This window comes from Mycteria americana, chromosome 24, assembly GCF_035582795.1.
Source record: "Mycteria americana isolate JAX WOST 10 ecotype Jacksonville Zoo and Gardens chromosome 24, USCA_MyAme_1.0, whole genome shotgun sequence".
NCBI lineage: Eukaryota > Metazoa > Chordata > Aves > Ciconiiformes > Ciconiidae > Mycteria > Mycteria americana.
The window spans coordinates 4,352,340-4,370,542 of NC_134388.1; the positions used below are offsets into that span (position 1 = coordinate 4,352,340).

At 43.9% G+C, this 18,203-nt stretch overlaps 1 protein-coding gene across 2 annotated transcripts in view; it reads left to right on the plus strand.

Annotated features, from left to right (window-relative positions):
• INSR (insulin receptor) overlaps positions 1-18,203 on the plus strand; it is a 64,382-nt gene that overhangs the window by 2,650 nt on the left and 43,529 nt on the right. The window contains exons 1-2 of one of the 2 annotated variants that reach the window (XM_075524502.1): positions 1,721-2,196; positions 10,516-11,067. In XM_075524502.1, coding sequence (XP_075380617.1) covers positions 2,112-2,196; positions 10,516-11,067 — 637 coding nt within the window. In that variant the 5' untranslated portion in view covers positions 1,721-2,111. Of the gene's footprint in view, positions 1-1,720; positions 2,197-10,515; positions 11,068-18,203 lie in introns of those variants that run through there. The other variant, XM_075524504.1, reaches the window with a different exon arrangement.

The window sequence follows — 18,203 nt, forward strand, 5'->3', positions numbered from 1 at the left end:
GTTACTGTTGGTTTATCTGATTGCAAACCTAGTGTACTGTAACATGATGAATATGTAGCAGTGAGCGTATGGGAAAGATGCTGGAAAGATTGCACCCTGATGTTCTTAATCGGTAATTAGAAACTAAAAATAGTATTTTAGGGAAAGATAATAAATCTGTAGCCTTTAATCCTCCTGTGCCAATCTGTAAGCTGATATCATTATTACATGAAAGGCAGTAAGAACATAAGTGAGTAAGCAAAAGTAGGTTGCTATTACAGTCACATTGTAAATTCCACATAGCCCAAGCTGTCTGGATGATGTTTGGCTCTGTTTTATGCAAAGTCTCTAGTCATAAAGCAGGTTAGTTTGCAAGCAGAGAAGGCAGAGTTTTGTTGTTTATTTCCATTCCTTAACTGTCCTTACTTCCTGAAGTATTCCGAAATGAGTTTGGTTTTGGTCTCTTCTGCACTTGTGAGTTGTAAGTAGTAGCGTACGTCTGAGAAAATGGTGGCAGGAACAGATATGTGGGGGAAATCTGTTCCCATGACGGCAGTTCCGACACCCCAACAGGCTGAATCAACAGCTAATATGCTGTGCAGACACACATCTTCTCGTGCTATAATAATCACAGAGAAAGCATCCCCACTTAAGCAGGGCCTTTCATCTAAGCATTTAAATAGTTTGCAAATGCTAAGATGTAGTTATTGTTACACGGGTACCGTCACAGCTAGTACCGCTTATGCTCAGGTGATTTAGTAGAATCAGGCCATCGACCTTACCCCATCCAACCGGGAAACTTCAAAGGATGTCAGAGTGAACCATACCAAAATAGATGTGATTTCATAGACCAGTCCTCCTTCCATTCACAACTACGTACTATCCCTGTGACAACTGCAGCAATTCTTTAAATGGAAAAGTAACACAAAGTATTTAAAATAGTGTGAACTCTCTTAATGCAATTCAGTGTCTAGAAAAAGGAGCCAATGCTAAGTGACCTGGTGGTAACCGCCAGCCTGCCTCGTGGCCCACTGAGTGAGAAAAGTAATATAAAAGGGAGATCTGTTGTAAGGTGAAGATGGTGGGGGAAAGATTTGAAAGAAGAATGTCTATTTACCAAGTATTTTTTAATTTAAAAAAAAAAGCTTTATTCCAGCAGTTTGTAACTCAGTATCTTGCAGAAACAGGTGAAAGCAAGTGCCAGATAAAATTACTGGAAGTTGCCAGGAAACGTACTGTCATGGCTTTAGCACGACTACAAAGCAGAGATGATTAAAAAAGGAGAAAAAGGCATCCCACTGGAAAAAGACAACCAGAAATTTGAAATGGCTCTTTGGACGGGGCTCTTTGATACTGAAAATGGTACCATTCCGTAGGCGGTACTCTCTCCCCAAGCTCCGTTTAGCGAGTCTCTGGGGCAATTCATTAAATGCTTTACTGAGAGGAGGAGGAGTGAGACGGGCGCAGTTCGGGAAGAACCTGGGCTTTAGGCTGGCAGGGACAACAGGCTCCCCCTTGCCCACCTCCGGGAGCAGCGGTTACAGAGCTCCTCGGCTTCTCCGTTTTACTCGCTCAAAGCTACCCCGGCCACAAAAGCTCCTCGGGCAGCTCTCCCTCCAACATCTTTACCTTCAGCGGGTTTTGCAGCAGGCCAAAGCTCGCAGGAATCATCCTGGCCTTCCCCGGCCGCTTTCCTACCCGAGCCGGCGGGAGCTGCCGGGCCCGGACCCGGACCCGCCTCGGCGGGGCCGTCCCCGGCAGGTGGATGCCGCCGCTCCTCCCCCGGCCCGGCCCGTCCCGTCCCCTGCCCGGCTCCGCGCCGCCTCTTGCCGCCGCCCCGCTCCGCTCCCAGCTGACGGGGGCAGCCCCTTGTTTACTGGCCAGGGAGGCAGCCGCCAGCCCGGCCTGCGCTGGAAGGGGCCGCCGGAGCCGGGGCCGACACCGAGGGGCAGGGAGGGGCCGGGCGCCCCGCTTCCTGGGCCGGCGGCCGGGCGCTATAAAGGGGGCCGCGGCGCCTCTCCGGGTCTCTTACCGACGATGCGAAGCCGGGCCCGGCCCCCACGCCCGCCCCGCGGCCTCTGATTCGCCCCCGCTGGGACGCGCCGAGCTGCGGCGGCTCCAACGACGCGGGCATGGGACCGAGAGCGGCGGCGGCGGCGACGGCGCTGGCCGTGGCCGTGGTGCTGGCGGCCTGGTGCGGCCGGAGCCGCGGGGAGAGTGAGTAGGGGCCGGGGGCGCGGCCTAGGCGGGCGGCGGGGCGCTGGCGCAGGTGGCGCGGCGGGGCCCGGGCGGCGGTGGCGGGCCGCGGCCCCGCGCCGTGAGGGGGCGAGGCGGGCGGCGCGGGGTGGCCCGGCCCCGCCGCGCTTACCCTTTGTACCTGCTCGGGGCTCGGGGAGGGGGCGGGGGCGGCCGCCGCGCCAGGCCGCGCCGCGGGGCCGGCGGCTGCGGCGGCTCGGCCGGGGCCTGCGGCGCGGGGGAGCGGGGCCCGCAGCCCTCCCGCGGGGAGCGGCTCGGGTCACCTTCATCCCCGGGTTCGGCGTTTTCGGCCCCAAACCGCGGTGGGGCAGAGCGGGCCGTGAGGGAGGGCTCGGCGGCGGCCGAGATTGGAGCTGGGACGGTGCTGGGAAGGGCTGCAGCTCCCCCCGGTTCGCCTGAGGATTTACTCACCCGCGCGTCCCGACCCGCCGGGTCTCTCGCTCGCCCGGGCTTTAAGGCGTGGGAGCGGGGAGGGTACAGCCGTGCCGTCCGCGCTCGGCGCCGGGGAAGGGGCCGCTCCCCCGGGGCTCGGCGTGGGTCAGGTGCGGGGAAGGGCATGGCCCCGGGGAGGGGGGAGCTGCAGCCCCTGGCGCTGCTCCCCTCGGCTGGTTTCAGAACCGGCTCTAGTTTCAGAAGGGTTTTAGCGTGGCAAGGCGTAGAGTTGGGAGGTTTTGCCTTTCACCGCAGGAACACTTTTAGGTAGTCTTTCAAATCTACAGGTATTAAAGGGGGATGAAGCTCGGAGGTAGGGATGGGTGTTTAAACGGGGTCTTGAAAAATACAAGGTAGGGGTATAAAGATGTTGTATTGGAGGTGGCAAACTTGTTAAATCCCCGACTGACACAAGCTTAAGCCTTACGAGCTGTTTTGATGGTTACGTTAAATGAACTTGCTTAGGAAGTTCTTCTAGTTAGAGGTTTTAATGTTGGATGATGTTGACAGATGTTTTTTAATAAACTGAAAGTATTTATTTCAAGAGAGCTGACTGGATACATAAATTGTCTGTCTTGTAGACAATCCCATAGTCTGCCTGTTACCTTTCCCACTGGAAAAGGCAATAGCAAAAGAACCGGTTCAAGTGCAGATGATGCAATGATGGGCATTTTTGAAATGTGTACGATATTCAGGGAATAAAGCAGGATGTACCCTTAAGCCAGCCTCCTTTTTCCAGCAATCGGACAAGTTATATATTTCAAAAATACCCTCATTTCTTCCTCAGACATGTTTTTACATTAGAAGCCTTAAAAGAGACCAGTGGTACGGTTTTAACTTTAAGTGGGAGGGTAAGTTCCAGCTGGCAAGCACATACAAACCTGCCCATTACCAATAAAGAAATGGAAACGGTAGTTGACATATAGCGCTAATAATAAATACGTATACAACTTTGGTCCGGTGGTTCCTAATTGAAAACGTTATTATTACTACTACACTGAAGTTTGTTATTTATTTATTTAAATTGTATTCTGCTTTTTGGGTTTTGCAAGTGATCTTAACACCATAATCTTTGCTATATTACTCCGTGGTAGGAAAATATGCTCTACAATTCACGGATGGAGAAACAGGAGCGATGCACAAGGTGTCAAAGCAGAGTCTGGGGTGGCATATTTTTATATCTTTCATGTAGCGCAAATACTTTTCAAAGTATTTTACAGGCAATTTGGAGTATAAGATCCCTAATTCAAAAGGTATTCAGCCGCTTTGATGTTTGACTCCATTTTCTGAGAACGATTAGATCACCCAGCACTACAGCGCTGATGGAAAACAACACGCTAATGCGAAGGCCTGCATCAGCGTGGCTCAAAGGGTAAATGCACGTACAATAGTTGCATAAGCAAACAAGTTGTTCCCTGAGCAACGGAACTAACGAAGTCTGCTTTCTTGGAGATTTGTGTCCTGCGTTCTTTACAAACATGCCCCGTGATAACGCTGCTCTCCAGTGACAATATTCCTCCCATCTCTGAGCCCAACCGTACATAGTTTTTCTGGTGCCCTTTGTCTTTCTCTTCCCTTTACTTCTGTTAGACAACGTCAGGTAAGAGGCTGGGGGAAAGCAGCATATAGTACGTGTGTAGGTGGTTCAGCGGGCAAACTGGGTGGATGGTTTGAGTTCATGCTTAAAGCATCCTTTGGATGGAGATGCTGAATTTTTTCCTCCTTAACCCATCCCCAGTTTTCACGAGTCTTTTAGGAATAAGAACTCTCTTCCTCTTTTACCTGTGACTGAAGTTAGTTGGTGAGCTCAGAAGTTACTGAGAGGAGTAGAAGCAAGGGTTAAGGAAAGGAGACCTGACCTGTGCATAAAATGAAGATACATATATCTTGTTTTGTGAAGAAAAACAGGTTTGTGTGGGGGTTTTTATCACTGTGTAAACATAATGCAACTTCTTGAAATAAATCTCACACGTGACTCGTGCACGTCAATTCATTAGCTGCGGTATTTAGGGTGGGATTTACCTCACCTAGCTTTAGGCATCTGCTGACTGAGAAACTTGCTTTGGGCTCCTTTTGTGATTAGTAGAGAACTAATCAATACAGTCTCTAGAGTTTAGAGTATGCTTCCTCCCTTCCTAAACTCTTCACCTAAATTTGGCCGCTGCATGTGTACTCCATTGCCTACTGCTGATGGCGGGAGTTAGAAATCTAGCTGAGATCTCTCTACCTGAATCATCAGGTGGGAGAAATTTCACTTTCTATTTCTGTAGTAATAGCTTTTTAAAATAAATTTGCTTCTTAATTATTATTTCTGGCTCATACAGATTTTTTTTTTGTGCTCGTAAACTCATTAAGAAACTGGTCCCTTGTTCTACCTCAACCCTGTGTTAATTTTTGATTTTGAGAGACTCAGTCTAGGAGGAAATTTTGCTCCCAAGAGTGTAAAGTAGAAAGAGTAAGTGCAGCAGGGCAGGGCTGTATCAAAACTGGGCAACAACTGCATCTATCAGCTAGCCCAGGGTGCCCTCTTGCTATTTTAGAGAGAGGTGGTACGCTAACCGTCTCTCTGAATAGTCTGTAAAACCCGTAAGCTTTCGGGAGGTCAATTTTGGGCTGACTGTCTTGCGGAATATAAATTACGTTGATATTGGCAACGTGTAAAACCTGTTCCTGCTCCCTTTGAAGTAATGAGGATCTTAAGGTCTGTTAGCATTGACTTCTGCCCGTTACCCTGCGTGATCTCCTGTAGTCCTGGGACGCTAACGCTTCACGGCCTTTTATCTTTGCATGGGAAGCATAGCAGTATGAGTCGCGGGTTTGTTTTGATTTGAATGAGGAGAGCATAATGATATAGCAAACCAGGCTTTATAGGCCAGACTGTGAGGTTATATATGCTTTTGGCATTAAAGAAAGTGATTTCCGTGACAGGTTTGCCCTCAGTTCAGCAACGCTCTCTCGAGTAGTGAAAGATAACAGGCATCCGAGATGTTATCCGAGGGGGCTGGAGGTTTATGGACAGGCTCACGTTTGGGTCCACATCTCAATTTGCTTCATCGCTCAGATCTAAATGGTTGAGGTGGAACACTGACGTTTAAAAATGAATATTTCATAATTAGGTATTTTAATGTTTATTATACTATTGCTACAGTAGGCTAGAAGCTGTCTTACAGTCCCTCCTACTAACCTGTCGCTTAACAGGATGTTTTCCTGTCTCAGCAGTTATCCCAAGAAACACCCGAAAGCCCTTTTTCCGACTTCTTAATACCACTTCTAAAAGTCAGCCTTACCTAGAATCGCAAAGCTTTTGACTTGACCAAAGTGAGTGTCGTTTTTCTTAAATAATCTGTTTATTCAAGTAGGCAGCGCACACTGTAAAAATGCAGAATTAACGACTAGTTATCTTAAATGGTTTGTGATCTGTCTGTGCAATGCTACATTATCCTGGGCTTGATTGTTAAAGAGCCAGAGCTCTGCAGCAGTGAATCATTAAGGTTTGGTATCCGCATGGTTTACTATAAACAAGGCTTAAGTTCCAGCTATTCCCCTGGTTAGACTCTATCTTGAAAACTAACCTCTGCCATCAGATCTAGTTTCTTCATTCAGTACTTGAAGGTTGTTACCAAACTCGTTTGTTCAAGAGGCTTGGCATCTTAGGATTTGTTTGTTTGTTTTTTAAAAAGCAGGCCTTGCAACTTTTTTCTTGGGGGTCTGATGAAACATGTCTATAATGCTGTTATTTTTTTCAAGTTCCTTTGAATAGCTTGGTAACGAGGGATGGAGGAGCGTTTCCTCTCTGGCAGTGTCATGCTGTGCTGCTGGACATGGAGCCTGTTGCTGCTGCTGAAATTTAGGAATTTATGTTTAGGGGAGATTTTGCCAGTAGTTTGAACAGGGATAGCTTTGGGCCGACTACCGGAGAATCAATTTGAGATTTTTGTTTTCCTGAAAGCTAATTTATGTGTGTTTTGAAACCAGGTTGTCTGTCTTATAATTGACGGCTCAACTTTGCTCTCCTTCCTCTGGGATCAAACCTGCCTAGCCTTCATACTGAATTGTTGATTAATTCCCCTGTCCCTGCAGAAGAAATATTATCGAGAGAAGCTGTGGAAAAACACTTATTACTTTGCTTAAAACTACTTCTTGTTGTCTCGGTAACAATAAATTTATGGGGTGACTTAAGCAGCTACTTCATGAACAGAAGATACAAACTGCTTCGAGAACCCTCCAACAAAAAAGCGTATTTTCTTTTGGATATTCTTAACTCCTTGCTATTTTCCTTGATCCTTGAGGTGGTGAAAAAAAAGGAGCTCAGATACCATGGTGGTATTTATCACTTCAAAACTAAACTGAAGTAGAACATGAAAAACAGTTCTTAAGTGTGACTTTCTCTAAATGTGGAAAAAATCTGTATAAACCCTTTTAATCTTTGTAGATTTACAATTATATTAGCCTTTTATTCAATTGTTTATTTCAGAAGCAAACCTCTAACTTGTTTTCAATTCCTCCTAAGTTTCTATACCAGGCTAACATCAGTGTTTGACACGGCCTTCCCTTAGAAGGACTTGTGCAGAAGCCCCCAGTATTGGAACCCCTTAAGCACAGCAGACAACGTGCCAGTTTATTACGTTGCTGTTGCTCGGCTTTGAAAGCAGGAGAGTTTGAATAGCTCGGGTCACGTCCTGGTTTGCCAGGATGTGTGGAATCTCCTGTCTGGTCTGTGCTGGCAGCACTAATTACAAATAATGCGTTCCGTATCAGAGTTTAGAATTGGTGAAAAATACAAAAGTAGTTTTAAAATGCAAACAACTGGTGGATTGTGGATGTGTACTTCCAGCTCTGGTAGATTTATATGATTATTTAACTCTTCAAAATGCTTTGCTGTTTACTCCCAAGCTTCACCTGTCTCTTTCTAGACTCAGCTTCAGCTAACCTTTCCTCTTTAACACACCTGGTGAAAGAATTCTGCTGTCTCAGCCTGTGGTCACCTTCCCTGCGATCTCCAGTGGGGGATATGCTTCAGGATGGGGAGAGCTGAAGACGAGGGAGGTTTATACCCTGTGTGGGTGTTTAGGTCGTTACGTTTTTTGAGGAGATAGGAAGATCTTTGAGGAGCTTTCTGGCTGTTTGAACCAGGAGCAGCACTACCTGTTTTAGTAGCGATCTCTAGAAGCCTGCAGTGATACGGGTCAGATTCACAAGCGGGGTAATTTGACTTCTTTTGAGTATATAGGAAAGTGGTGAGTGCTGTGAACTCGGGGAGCGCAGAGGATCAGCCTGTTGCTAGACAGACGCAGAGAATGCTCTCCGTGAAGCCTTGCTGGATCCGTATCCATTCTTCAGCGAAACAGGATCACGATTTTCCTCGGTGCTTGGCACCCTACCCTCTGATGCGTGGGGGGGGGGCTGACGCAGCAGTTGACCACCCGGGATAGCTCCTTCAGACCGGGTTCCTCAGCTTCGTTACTGGATGACAGGAAGATTTTCGTAGCCTGAAGTGCAGCCACAGCACTTGGAGGACTTCATCCTGGCTGTACCAAACTGCGGTTCTTTTCACCCGTGCTCGAGCTTTTGCTGTCTTCTCTTTCCATGGAGCTGAGCAGGGATAGCTGTGTGGATTAAGGGGCTGTCTAGGGGCCAGCTTGTGGCCACTTTCTAGTGACTTACCTAATTCTACTCAAAATTATGAAAGACTGAGGTAATTATGCTGCGCGTATATATGCATTTTGTAGCCTTGAGCCACAATAAAAGCCTAGAGCTTTTACTCTTGAAAGTAATTCTTAGTCTGTAGAGTTGAGCTGTATTTTTTGACTTTTCCTTAAGGTCAGCTGTATACATTCAAATTACTGTAGGTAGTACTTTATACTGTTATACTAAGTACCCACAACCACAGCAACTGGTTGTGGGTACCACCTTAGCTGGCTGTATTTTGCCTGTGTGCTCAGCAAGCAGTAAATAGTAAATAAGAACCAAGACATTGGATTTTGAATTTATCAGATAGTTTTAGCTGCACTGGTGACTTGTACGTTGAACTTCAGTGTTTGAGTTTTATTTGTCCTTCCGTTGTTTCTCCTTTCAAGAAGAAACCACTGGCCTGCCCTGTCACACACTTGCTTCCTTGGAAATACCTATCTTAATTGTTTAAAATAAATATTTAGAGTACTTAAACTGAATCTGTTGCTCTCCCAGTTCTTTTAGCCCGCAGTTGGGATGTGCAGCAAGACAGCTTTCTGGCTTACTTCCAGTTTGGCTGCAGTTTTTCATGGGGCAAAGAGTTTGCTGCTAGTTGGTCATCAGATTTCCTTTCCCACTTTTAAAAAGTACATCCTTGATCTTTGAGGCACTGTGTGAATTAGCTTTTTCTTCCAGAAAGCAATTTATGAAATTACTTGGATATAGTGCCAAAAAATCCCATTGGGCAATAACATTGCTCCAAATCCTATATTAGTGTTGCCAGATTTATTTTTTTTATTGCAGTGGAGGAATTTTTGAATAATCATTAAGACATTTGCATAGAATTTATTTTTAACCCACACAGCAGTGCTCTGTGTAAAACCATGAGGAGTCAGACAATCGTAACTATTAAACATCTGGCTCTACATCAATTTTGTAAGGCCTGATTATTGCTGAGTGGTTTCTTGAAGCTGTGACTTGGTAATTTTATAGTGGTGAGCTTTACATACAGTGACAAAAAGAGTAAAGACCCCATGCTTTTAATTCTTGGGGGGGGTGTCTCAGCTATAGACAAAAGAGAATGCTTACAGTGGATGCAGTCTTTAAAAAAAAAAAAAAATTAAAAAAGAATCCACCTGGACAGGACAGGGAAGGGGTTGTTTTGCACCGTTGTATTGCCAAGCAGCCTTGCCTTTCCACAGGCTTCTCCCTTGAACGTTAAGGTCTGGCTGTATATTTCTATGAAGTTTGGTTTTAAAAGAGTTATCCTTGGGACTTTTGTTGTCCTATACAGGCATGGTGCTCTAAATTTCCTTTGTGATTTCTTACCTGTGCTTAGAGTTTAAAAAAATATTTCCCTATTCAAACTTTTTGCTTTCCGTCTTTTCCTTTTGCTGGTGCCTGGATTCATATTCTTCTGTTTACCTTCTAATTTATGCTTCATGTGATTGTTCCCTTTGCCAGTTCTTTGGGTTACTGGTTCTACTAAATAAACTGTCCAGATAGTCAAGGCAGGGAGATTTGCAACCTTGAGAAAATAATAACAAAAAAGCCCAAACACCTAACCTGAAAAGAATGCTTAGGGCAAAAATTACTCCTGTAGTGTAGTAAATTACTCCTGTCAGCAAAGTCTGGGCAAGAGTGTAGGCTGTACTCTTGCATGTGTGTATTTCCAGGTTTTTCTGTTCTCTTCCAAAGCGCTACCATTTCCTAGCCATTATTCTTTTCCTATCTTCCCCTCCCTGCAACCATTCTAAATTACTCCCTCTAATCCACTGTCATTAATTGCACAATCTGAAATGAGGTAGGTGTGTCGCTGGCAACTATCTAAAGAAAACACACTCTGTTGCATAGACATCTCTTACTTTTGTAAACGCCAAATGACGTCTAAGGACCGGTGTTACAACTGCAGTCGTGATAGAGGTAATATCCAGAAACTCAAGATGGCAGAAAAAATTATGAAATACTCTTTCAGGCTTATTTTGTAATCATATACCAGGGAATGTTCCCCACAGCATATTTCTTAACACTTGAAGCATGCTTTACTGAGAAGGATCTAGTCGTGAATTCTGAGTGTAGCTATTTATTATGGTGCGGTTGGACAAAACGGTGTATTCAGAAAACTAAAACAATTACCTTTTCTTAAATAAATAAATAACGTTGTTTTTTGCCTTCCAGTTTGCAGAAGCATGGACATTCGCAACAATCTGACCCGGCTGAACATGCTTGAGAACTGCACTGTGATTGAGGGCCACTTGCAAATATTGCTGATGTTTAAAACCAAGCCTGAAGATTTCCGCGAGCTCAGCTTTCCTAAACTGACTATGATTACAGACTACTTGCTTCTTTTTCGTGTGTATGGCCTGGAGAGTTTAAAGGGACTTTTCCCTAACCTCACTGTGATTCGAGGAACTCATCTGTTTTTTAACTACGCACTAGTCATTTTTGAGATGGTTCACCTGAAAGAGATTGGCCTCTACAACCTGATGAACATTACTCGAGGCGCTGTGCGAATTGAGAAGAACAACGAATTATGTTACTTGTCCACGATCGACTGGTCAAGGATTTTGGATTCTGTAGAAGATAATTACATCGTGGCCAACAAGGATGACAAAGAAGAGTGTGGAGATGTGTGTCCGGGAACTGTGAAAGGGAAGAGCAACTGTCCGCCTACTGTGATAAATGGCATTTTCATCGAACGCTGCTGGACCCACGACCGCTGTCAGAGAGGTGAGTCTGCAGAGTGATGTACGTCAATTATGGTTTTGCTGTCAGTTTTTAACCTGTCAGATCTATCGGAGGGCTAATAGGTACCTACTAATTGCTACCTTTAAGCACAGGCTCCTAAAAGCAAGGTTCAAAATTGACGTTAGGCAGGTGAAGAGAGAACCTTTGGGCTGGGGCTGTTGTAGCAGTTCTTTCCCCTGTGTGAATAATGTATCCAAAAATGTTGTGTTTGGTTTCTCTGGAAAGTTAGGGACTGCCTAGAGCTCACTAGTTTAACGGACTGTGAGTGTAACTGGTATCTTGTATAACAGTTAGTGGTGTTAGTATCTCTTTTGGGGCTTGGGTAGGGGATTAAAAGCCCACATTGACCGAAAGGCTGCCGCATGCGGAAACAGAACGGCGGGGAGAAGTCTTTATGGAATAAACTCGACTCTGGAAAGGTGCAATTACATTTTTATTGAAACCTTCCTGCCATAAAAAGGCGTAAGATATGTGGGTGAGTGAGCAACGTTTGCACAGAGTAAGGAGCTGGAAGCCAAGTCGGACCTGAAGGGAAAGGAGAAGGAGGAGAGAGGACCTGGATGGGGGTTGCCTGCAGCAGGAGTCCTGGGGAGGGTGCAGTAACTGGGCTTTGAGCCTGGGGTTTTGGTTCAGGGGAGGAGGTACGTTCAGAAAGTTAGCTGCTGTTGCAACCCCTGAACTCCAGTTCTTAAACTGTATTAGGGTTGCTTTTAATTTCATACAGATTTGTTTTTTTCCAAACTTGGAACTGCCCTTCGGTTTAGTTTTAATTATATATTTACTTTGATTTATGTTAAATCTGACTTGACGGGGAGCAAAGTGAATTGAGGTAAACCTGACACATTTAGAGTTGTCTGTCTTTCTGGAGGTAGTGCATCCAAATGAGGCAGTGTGTCCTAAGACGAAATTAGGAAACTTGCGGGTTGGAGAGAATTTCTTGCCAAGCCTTAAAGGGCAACTCTGAGTGCTAAGTGCCAAATTTGAGAAGGAATTCCTACCAGCATGCATAAACTAATGAAATTAATGTGGTTTCCCCTCTGCTACTCCTCACCCCAAAATCGTCTAGTTTCCTTTTAAAGAAAGTGGTTATTTTTTGTCACCAGAATAACAGGGTATGAGCAAGAAGATGCAAGCATGTATGTGTGTTCCTTTTTTAAAATGCAAAATAAGGTTATAAAGCATTTTAATTTATAAACTCTTTTGGTGTACAGTTATTACCAGCACTGAAACCTGGTTTCTTATGCATTCATGTTTTATGTTTTCTGCTATTTCATAAGGTTAAAGATCTAACTGAAACTTTTTCTGTGGCTAGACCGTTCATAATGTCCCTCATTCCTGTGAATTTTCTGGGGCTGTGCTACAGCAGACTGGAATGTATGGTTTCTCTCCTTTATATGACTGCCTATTTCCATGAAACCTGTAGGAATGTAATATTTTGCCATTGGGGCAGAAAACTCAGCTCCCGAGCCTCTCGTACAAATTCAGCTAGATTTGTTGGAGGATCCCCGTACGGTATCACGCACTGTCTCAGCTTAGTTACCTAAGGCAGCCAAGCTAGTAAGTCCATTTGACTTGAATTGGAAATTGAAATTTGAATTTGAAAACGGTTTCAAAAGTAATTATATACAGATGCTCCCATCTGGTTTTTTGTGTTCCTTGTAGCAGATTTAGAGAAGCAATGCTCCTACATATTTTGGCTGTAACTGGTATGCATTTTCAAAACCACTTAACAAGCCACGCTTATCTTTGTTTTGAATGCTACGATTTGTACTTTTATTTATTGGTAGCTGGTGTTCTCAACAACCTGGTACCTGTCTTACATTGTGCCTTGTGACACCTGCCTATATGCTTGTAAAGTTACTTTAACAGCTTGAGTAGCCTGTTAGACTTTTTAGACTTTTTTGAGTAGCCTTTAGACTTTCAACACACATGCACGCTAGTAACTATGGTGGAGATTAAGCGACATTTATTTAGTGAACCTGTTGGCGGAATCACCGTGTTCTCTGTTCTTGTGCCAGCCATAACGTATCCTTAGCATGTGTAATTGTTTTGTCGAGATTATTATAAGCTTGTGTGAATTGTGTACTTTGTACTTGTGTACTTTGGCTTTCCTTAGCCTGAAGAGCCTCATACCAACTCTCAGTACCGAAGGTATTAGTGTCATAATACCTTTCCCTCTGCATTTTTGCAGCTTATCTGGGAATCTTCAGCAGCTAATGCTGTGCTGAAGTCTCCCATCTCTCTGGTTTTAAGTGTATTCCCCTCTTTTATTTTTGCTCTTTGTCTTTTAACTCATGCTGGAATGAAATGTAGCAAGTTCAGTACAACTTTCTTGGGGGAAGTTTGGTTTTGTTTTTCTTGCTGTTTGTTTTGACGCGGGTTATTTGTACCCCTGGTTTGTTTTATAAAACTTGGTGTAGAATCTCCTGTTGGCTGTTGTTTGTTTTGCATCTCTGGATGGGAAGTTGTTGCTGTCTAAACTGATAGCACTGCTGGATACCACTGCTACCCTGGGACCGTGGCTCAGGATATTTTGTTTGTTATTTTGTCTACCGGAAAAAATCCTTACAGAATATGTAAATACTGATTGTTTCGATGTTACAGAGTGTGTGTCAATTGACAGAGACAAGTCCCAAGCTGGCAAGCTTTTCCAGCCTGCTAAGCTTTGAGTCTTGCTGGAGAAAATTAGGAGATGGGCAAGAAGTTTGAGAGAGCACGTGTGGGAAGGCTGAAAGATGTCGCAGAAAGGTCTCGTGTGAGTGGGAAGGGCGATGGTAACGGTTGGGGTTGGAGTGGGGTCCCTGGGTGTCCCCCATCTCTTCCACAGCACTCCCTGACCTTCCCGTCCCTGCTTCCTGCGGTGGCTTCCTCCACGTTATCCCTGCCACGCCTCATATTGATCACGCGTCTTTGGTATTACTTTCTTTTAATCAGCACAGATATCCCAGTTAAATCCAAAACTAACTTTCGGTTACAGCTTATAATTATCTCTGAGGCACACGTCCAAGTCTCTGAATCATCCTTGCAGCTATAACTCCAGCCCAGAAATTTTTTCAGTTGGTGATAACATGTTCAAGACAACAAAGTAAAGGATCTTCTTACAGACGTTAGAGCTAAGGTTGTGGATGAAACTGGTTGGGAGGAACTGAAATGATTTGTGGGCAGCTGCACTTGCAATATTGAGGAATCTGTGTCTGAGTGCAAAGATGTGTAGGTGGATATACCATAGATGGAGATTGGTCGAGATGTGTTTCCTGAAAGTTTTCTTTTCTTTTTTCTAAATACTTGTGTTGGTGTGAAAAGCAAGTCGGTTCAATTAAGGCCAACTCATGTTATATTTTGGGTAGGAAGGGAGAGAAATATGTAGTCTGTTTGGAATTTGGGTCTAGCCTTATGCTGTTTATGGCAGCCAAGTGCTGTTCCTGTTCTGGAGGTTTTGTACCTTTTCAGCCCACATTTTTATAAGGTTTTTTTTTTACATACATACTTAACTTTTATTGCCGTAAAAACATAGTTCTTGGTTCGGTGCAGCGTGTTCATGCAGAGAGTGTCTTTGCTGAAGAATGCAGACAACAAAAATGCTGGAAATGCCACGTCCTAGACCTCAGTCTAGATCTGCCAAACATGATTTTCATATTTTGCATTTTTTTCCACATGTTTTTTTTTTATGTAATAAAAATGCTATATGTCTGTCACTCCACTTGCGGAAGGAACAATTCCCTCTGAAATAAGATTTCCTGCCAATTCTCTTTGCAGTCAGTCTTCTCTGTCCCTACATAATTTGAAGCAGTCTGATGTTCTTGACAGTCTGATTATAAAGGCAGGTTCAGCCTTTTACTTGTGTACTGGGTCATCTGGAGGTGGAGTAAGATAATAGGAAGGAAAAGTGGAATGGCCAAATAAAAATGACCAGGAAAATGATCTGCAATATCAGACAGTCCCTTGGTGAATATTGAAGGGCTGCATTCCTGGAATAGAAGGATGGATATCTGAAATATAGACTTTGTTCCTTAGAGGATATGATGAAATTCAAGTTCTCCTGTTCATCCTGAATGAAACCTTTGTAGGAGTCTGTTATCTTCTTGATCTTGGGACTTCACGCTACCAGGAAATTTGAGTTATTAAGAGTGTGGGCCATGTCAGGTTTGTAGATAGACTCTTTCTTCAATCTATTATCTTGTTTTATGCAATAAAAACAAAAGTTGTTTATCTTGGTGCAATCTAGAATTTGTTGCAAAATATTAATCTCATGAAAAGAAAGTGGAAAGTATATGAAACCATTTGGGGCAGTTGAAGAACATGGTAAAACAGAGCTGATAGAAGGGACGACGGTCCGGAGTCATTGACATGCAAAGGAGCTGCTAAGGAAAGGTACTGTATGAAAATAATCATGTTTGTCCAGATTTTTTTATGATGTTGAGGAAGCAGGCTGGAGACTAGGGATACAACAGAATCTCTCTTTAATTTTCCTGTGATTTATCCAGGGAAAATTCTGGGACAGGTAGGGGACAGGTAGGGCACTGCAGAGTAGCTTTAGTAGCTTGCTTTGTTTCCTAGTACAAGCAGCACAACAAAGCACTCGGAAAAACACTGCTCAGCCTGAAATGTCTTTCAGTTACTGTGAAATAGCAGCGAGTGCTTTTAAAGAGACCGGTGCCAGAAGAAATTCTGCAACTATGAACATCTTCAAGACAGGTTTGAATAACAAAGTTCAGAGGTGTGTGTGGGAAACGTTTTGTGATGTTTACTTAGGTAGAAATATTACTTAGCAACAGCTTCCTGTAATTTTTATGTGCTGGGAATTTCTGTAACCATAAGCTTAGTTTTATTACCTTCGTATGGGAAAGGGGTCTCGAAGCACTGAACGGACTTAGCCAACCTCAAGGGCAAGATATTTTTAAAGCTTCAAACAAAAGAAATTTTTCCAGTTGCTACCACATGAAGTGGAAATGCTCCTTTTATTTGGAGATCTGATAAGAACTGCCTTTTTTTTTTCCCCCTAGCTCTGACAAAAGCCAGATGGAAGTTGACACCCGATAATCTCACTGGGGCGTCTGTTCTGAACCTTGCCAAGCGACAGCTTTATTGAGTGCATGTAGCGCTTGTGGTTGGGGCTATTGTGATGCTTGCAAATGGCTAGACATCCTAAACTAATTCACTTTAGCTTATTAAGAGTAATTAAGAGATTTATGGTGCTTGGTGGTGTGATACAGCCCAGAATTGGGGGAAAAGGGGTGGAAACAATCCCTCCATACAAATGGCTATTTAAGAGTATACTACTTACTTTAAAAACACCAAACCAAACTTGGGGCTGTGAAGAAGCATCTAGTTAGGCTTTTCTCTACCGACCTGGGGTGATGCGAGGCTGTAGGGTTTCAATACTTAACAATTTCAACTTGCTGAGAAATCCCCATGCGTGCAGCTCCCATGGTCTCACCACACTTACGTTTCTTCGGCTTCTTCACCGCTGCACCTTTACTTAAATGCAGGGGTGTTGAAGATTTTCTTCCCCCGCCGCGATTCCTGACCAGGACTTCAGGCAGAAGCCACTGTCTGATCCGTTCCATCTTTAGAGCATTTGAACAAGAATTAATTCCTAGCTCATCCAACCGTTAGCAGTAAATATAGAGAATTCTCCCCAAAGTTAAGATATCTTAATTCCTTTTACAGAGGTCTTGTCCAGGCCAAGGTTTTTGATTAGTTACAAAGGAGAATGAGATATTTTACTGCTGATACAGTGAAAATTGGAAAAGTTTTCATCTTGTTTGGTCTGAGTTTCCATTTTAATTCTTTCATCCTTAGCCCCTTCCCCAAAACACTTGTTAAATAAGTCGGTGTCTGGGCCGTTGAGGAGACTGAGAGGAGTTTAACACTTCACAGGCAGTGGTTCAGCACTAACGTTACTGGAAGATGTTTTAAGATCTCCGTTCGATCCTCAGTGGTGACGTCGACTGCTTGTGATCTCCAAGGGTACTTCAGGTAGAGTACTTATTTTTCCCACTTCAAGAACAGTTCCAGGTTACCTCGTTTGCTTAAACAAGGGAACTTGTACTACCCCTTGTTAGACAAAATATAGAAGACTGACTACGCTTGGCAGACACATTTGTTGGAAAATCGTGTTGTCTGGGCATGGATGTAGAAGCAGGAAGTCACAGAATGTAAAAAAAAAAATAATAATAACTCTGTTGCTCAGTATTAACCTGTGTTAGTAATGCATGAATGGGAGAGCTGCAAATGGTTCACCTGGTGTGATGTGTTTGCTCGGGGAGGAGGCGACTTGTTTCATTCAGAGCGAATTCTGCTGAATGTCGGGGGTGCTTTGGTGCCGTAAATGAAGATAAGGAACTGACCACTTTATATATCCTGTATGTTTTCCTCCCTTCACTCCCCTTAATGAAGGCAGAACAATGATTCTGTATTTTCGATCTTAAAAATTTTAATGAATAGTAAAAGTATTCTAAATAGAATGCAATTCTGATGCTCCTTCTCAGATTTAGGCAGACAGAACAAAATAAATTTAAGGTGTGTACGATGGTATAGCGTTCTTTCATTTTGTGAGGAAGGAACTGGAAATCCTTCTTGTAAAAGGCTTTGAAAGGATTGTGAACCGTTGAGTCCGTACAAAGAAGTATATTCAGCGTATGTAAGAAGACCAACAGAAATATGTCACTTGGCAAAGCTCTCTCAAGCATCTTTCTCCATCAGGCATTGTATTTGACAGGGATTGCCTCTGTAAATAAATTTTGTGTTTAAAAAAAAAAAAAGCAAGCACACACAAAACAAAACACCAAAAAGGTCAAAAAACCCCAGGTGTGCCCAGTGCAAAGACTGTTTCTAGCTGAAAGGTTGAGGATTTCAGGACATTTTGATTAATTACAGAGCTGGTGAATAACCAACTGTGTCCTGGAGGAAGCAACACTAACCCTTCTCTCGGCTTGTAACAATAGCTGGTTAAAAGTTCAATGATCATGCTTCCCAATTATATCCTATAATTGTGTGCAAGTTCCTATTGGAGGGATGTGAATGAACTTGCTGGGATGTTTATGCTTCTTAATTAGGGCTGTTGGTTAGCCGAAAAAAAAAACCCAACATGTTGGGTAGCGGGAAGTTGTGGGGGT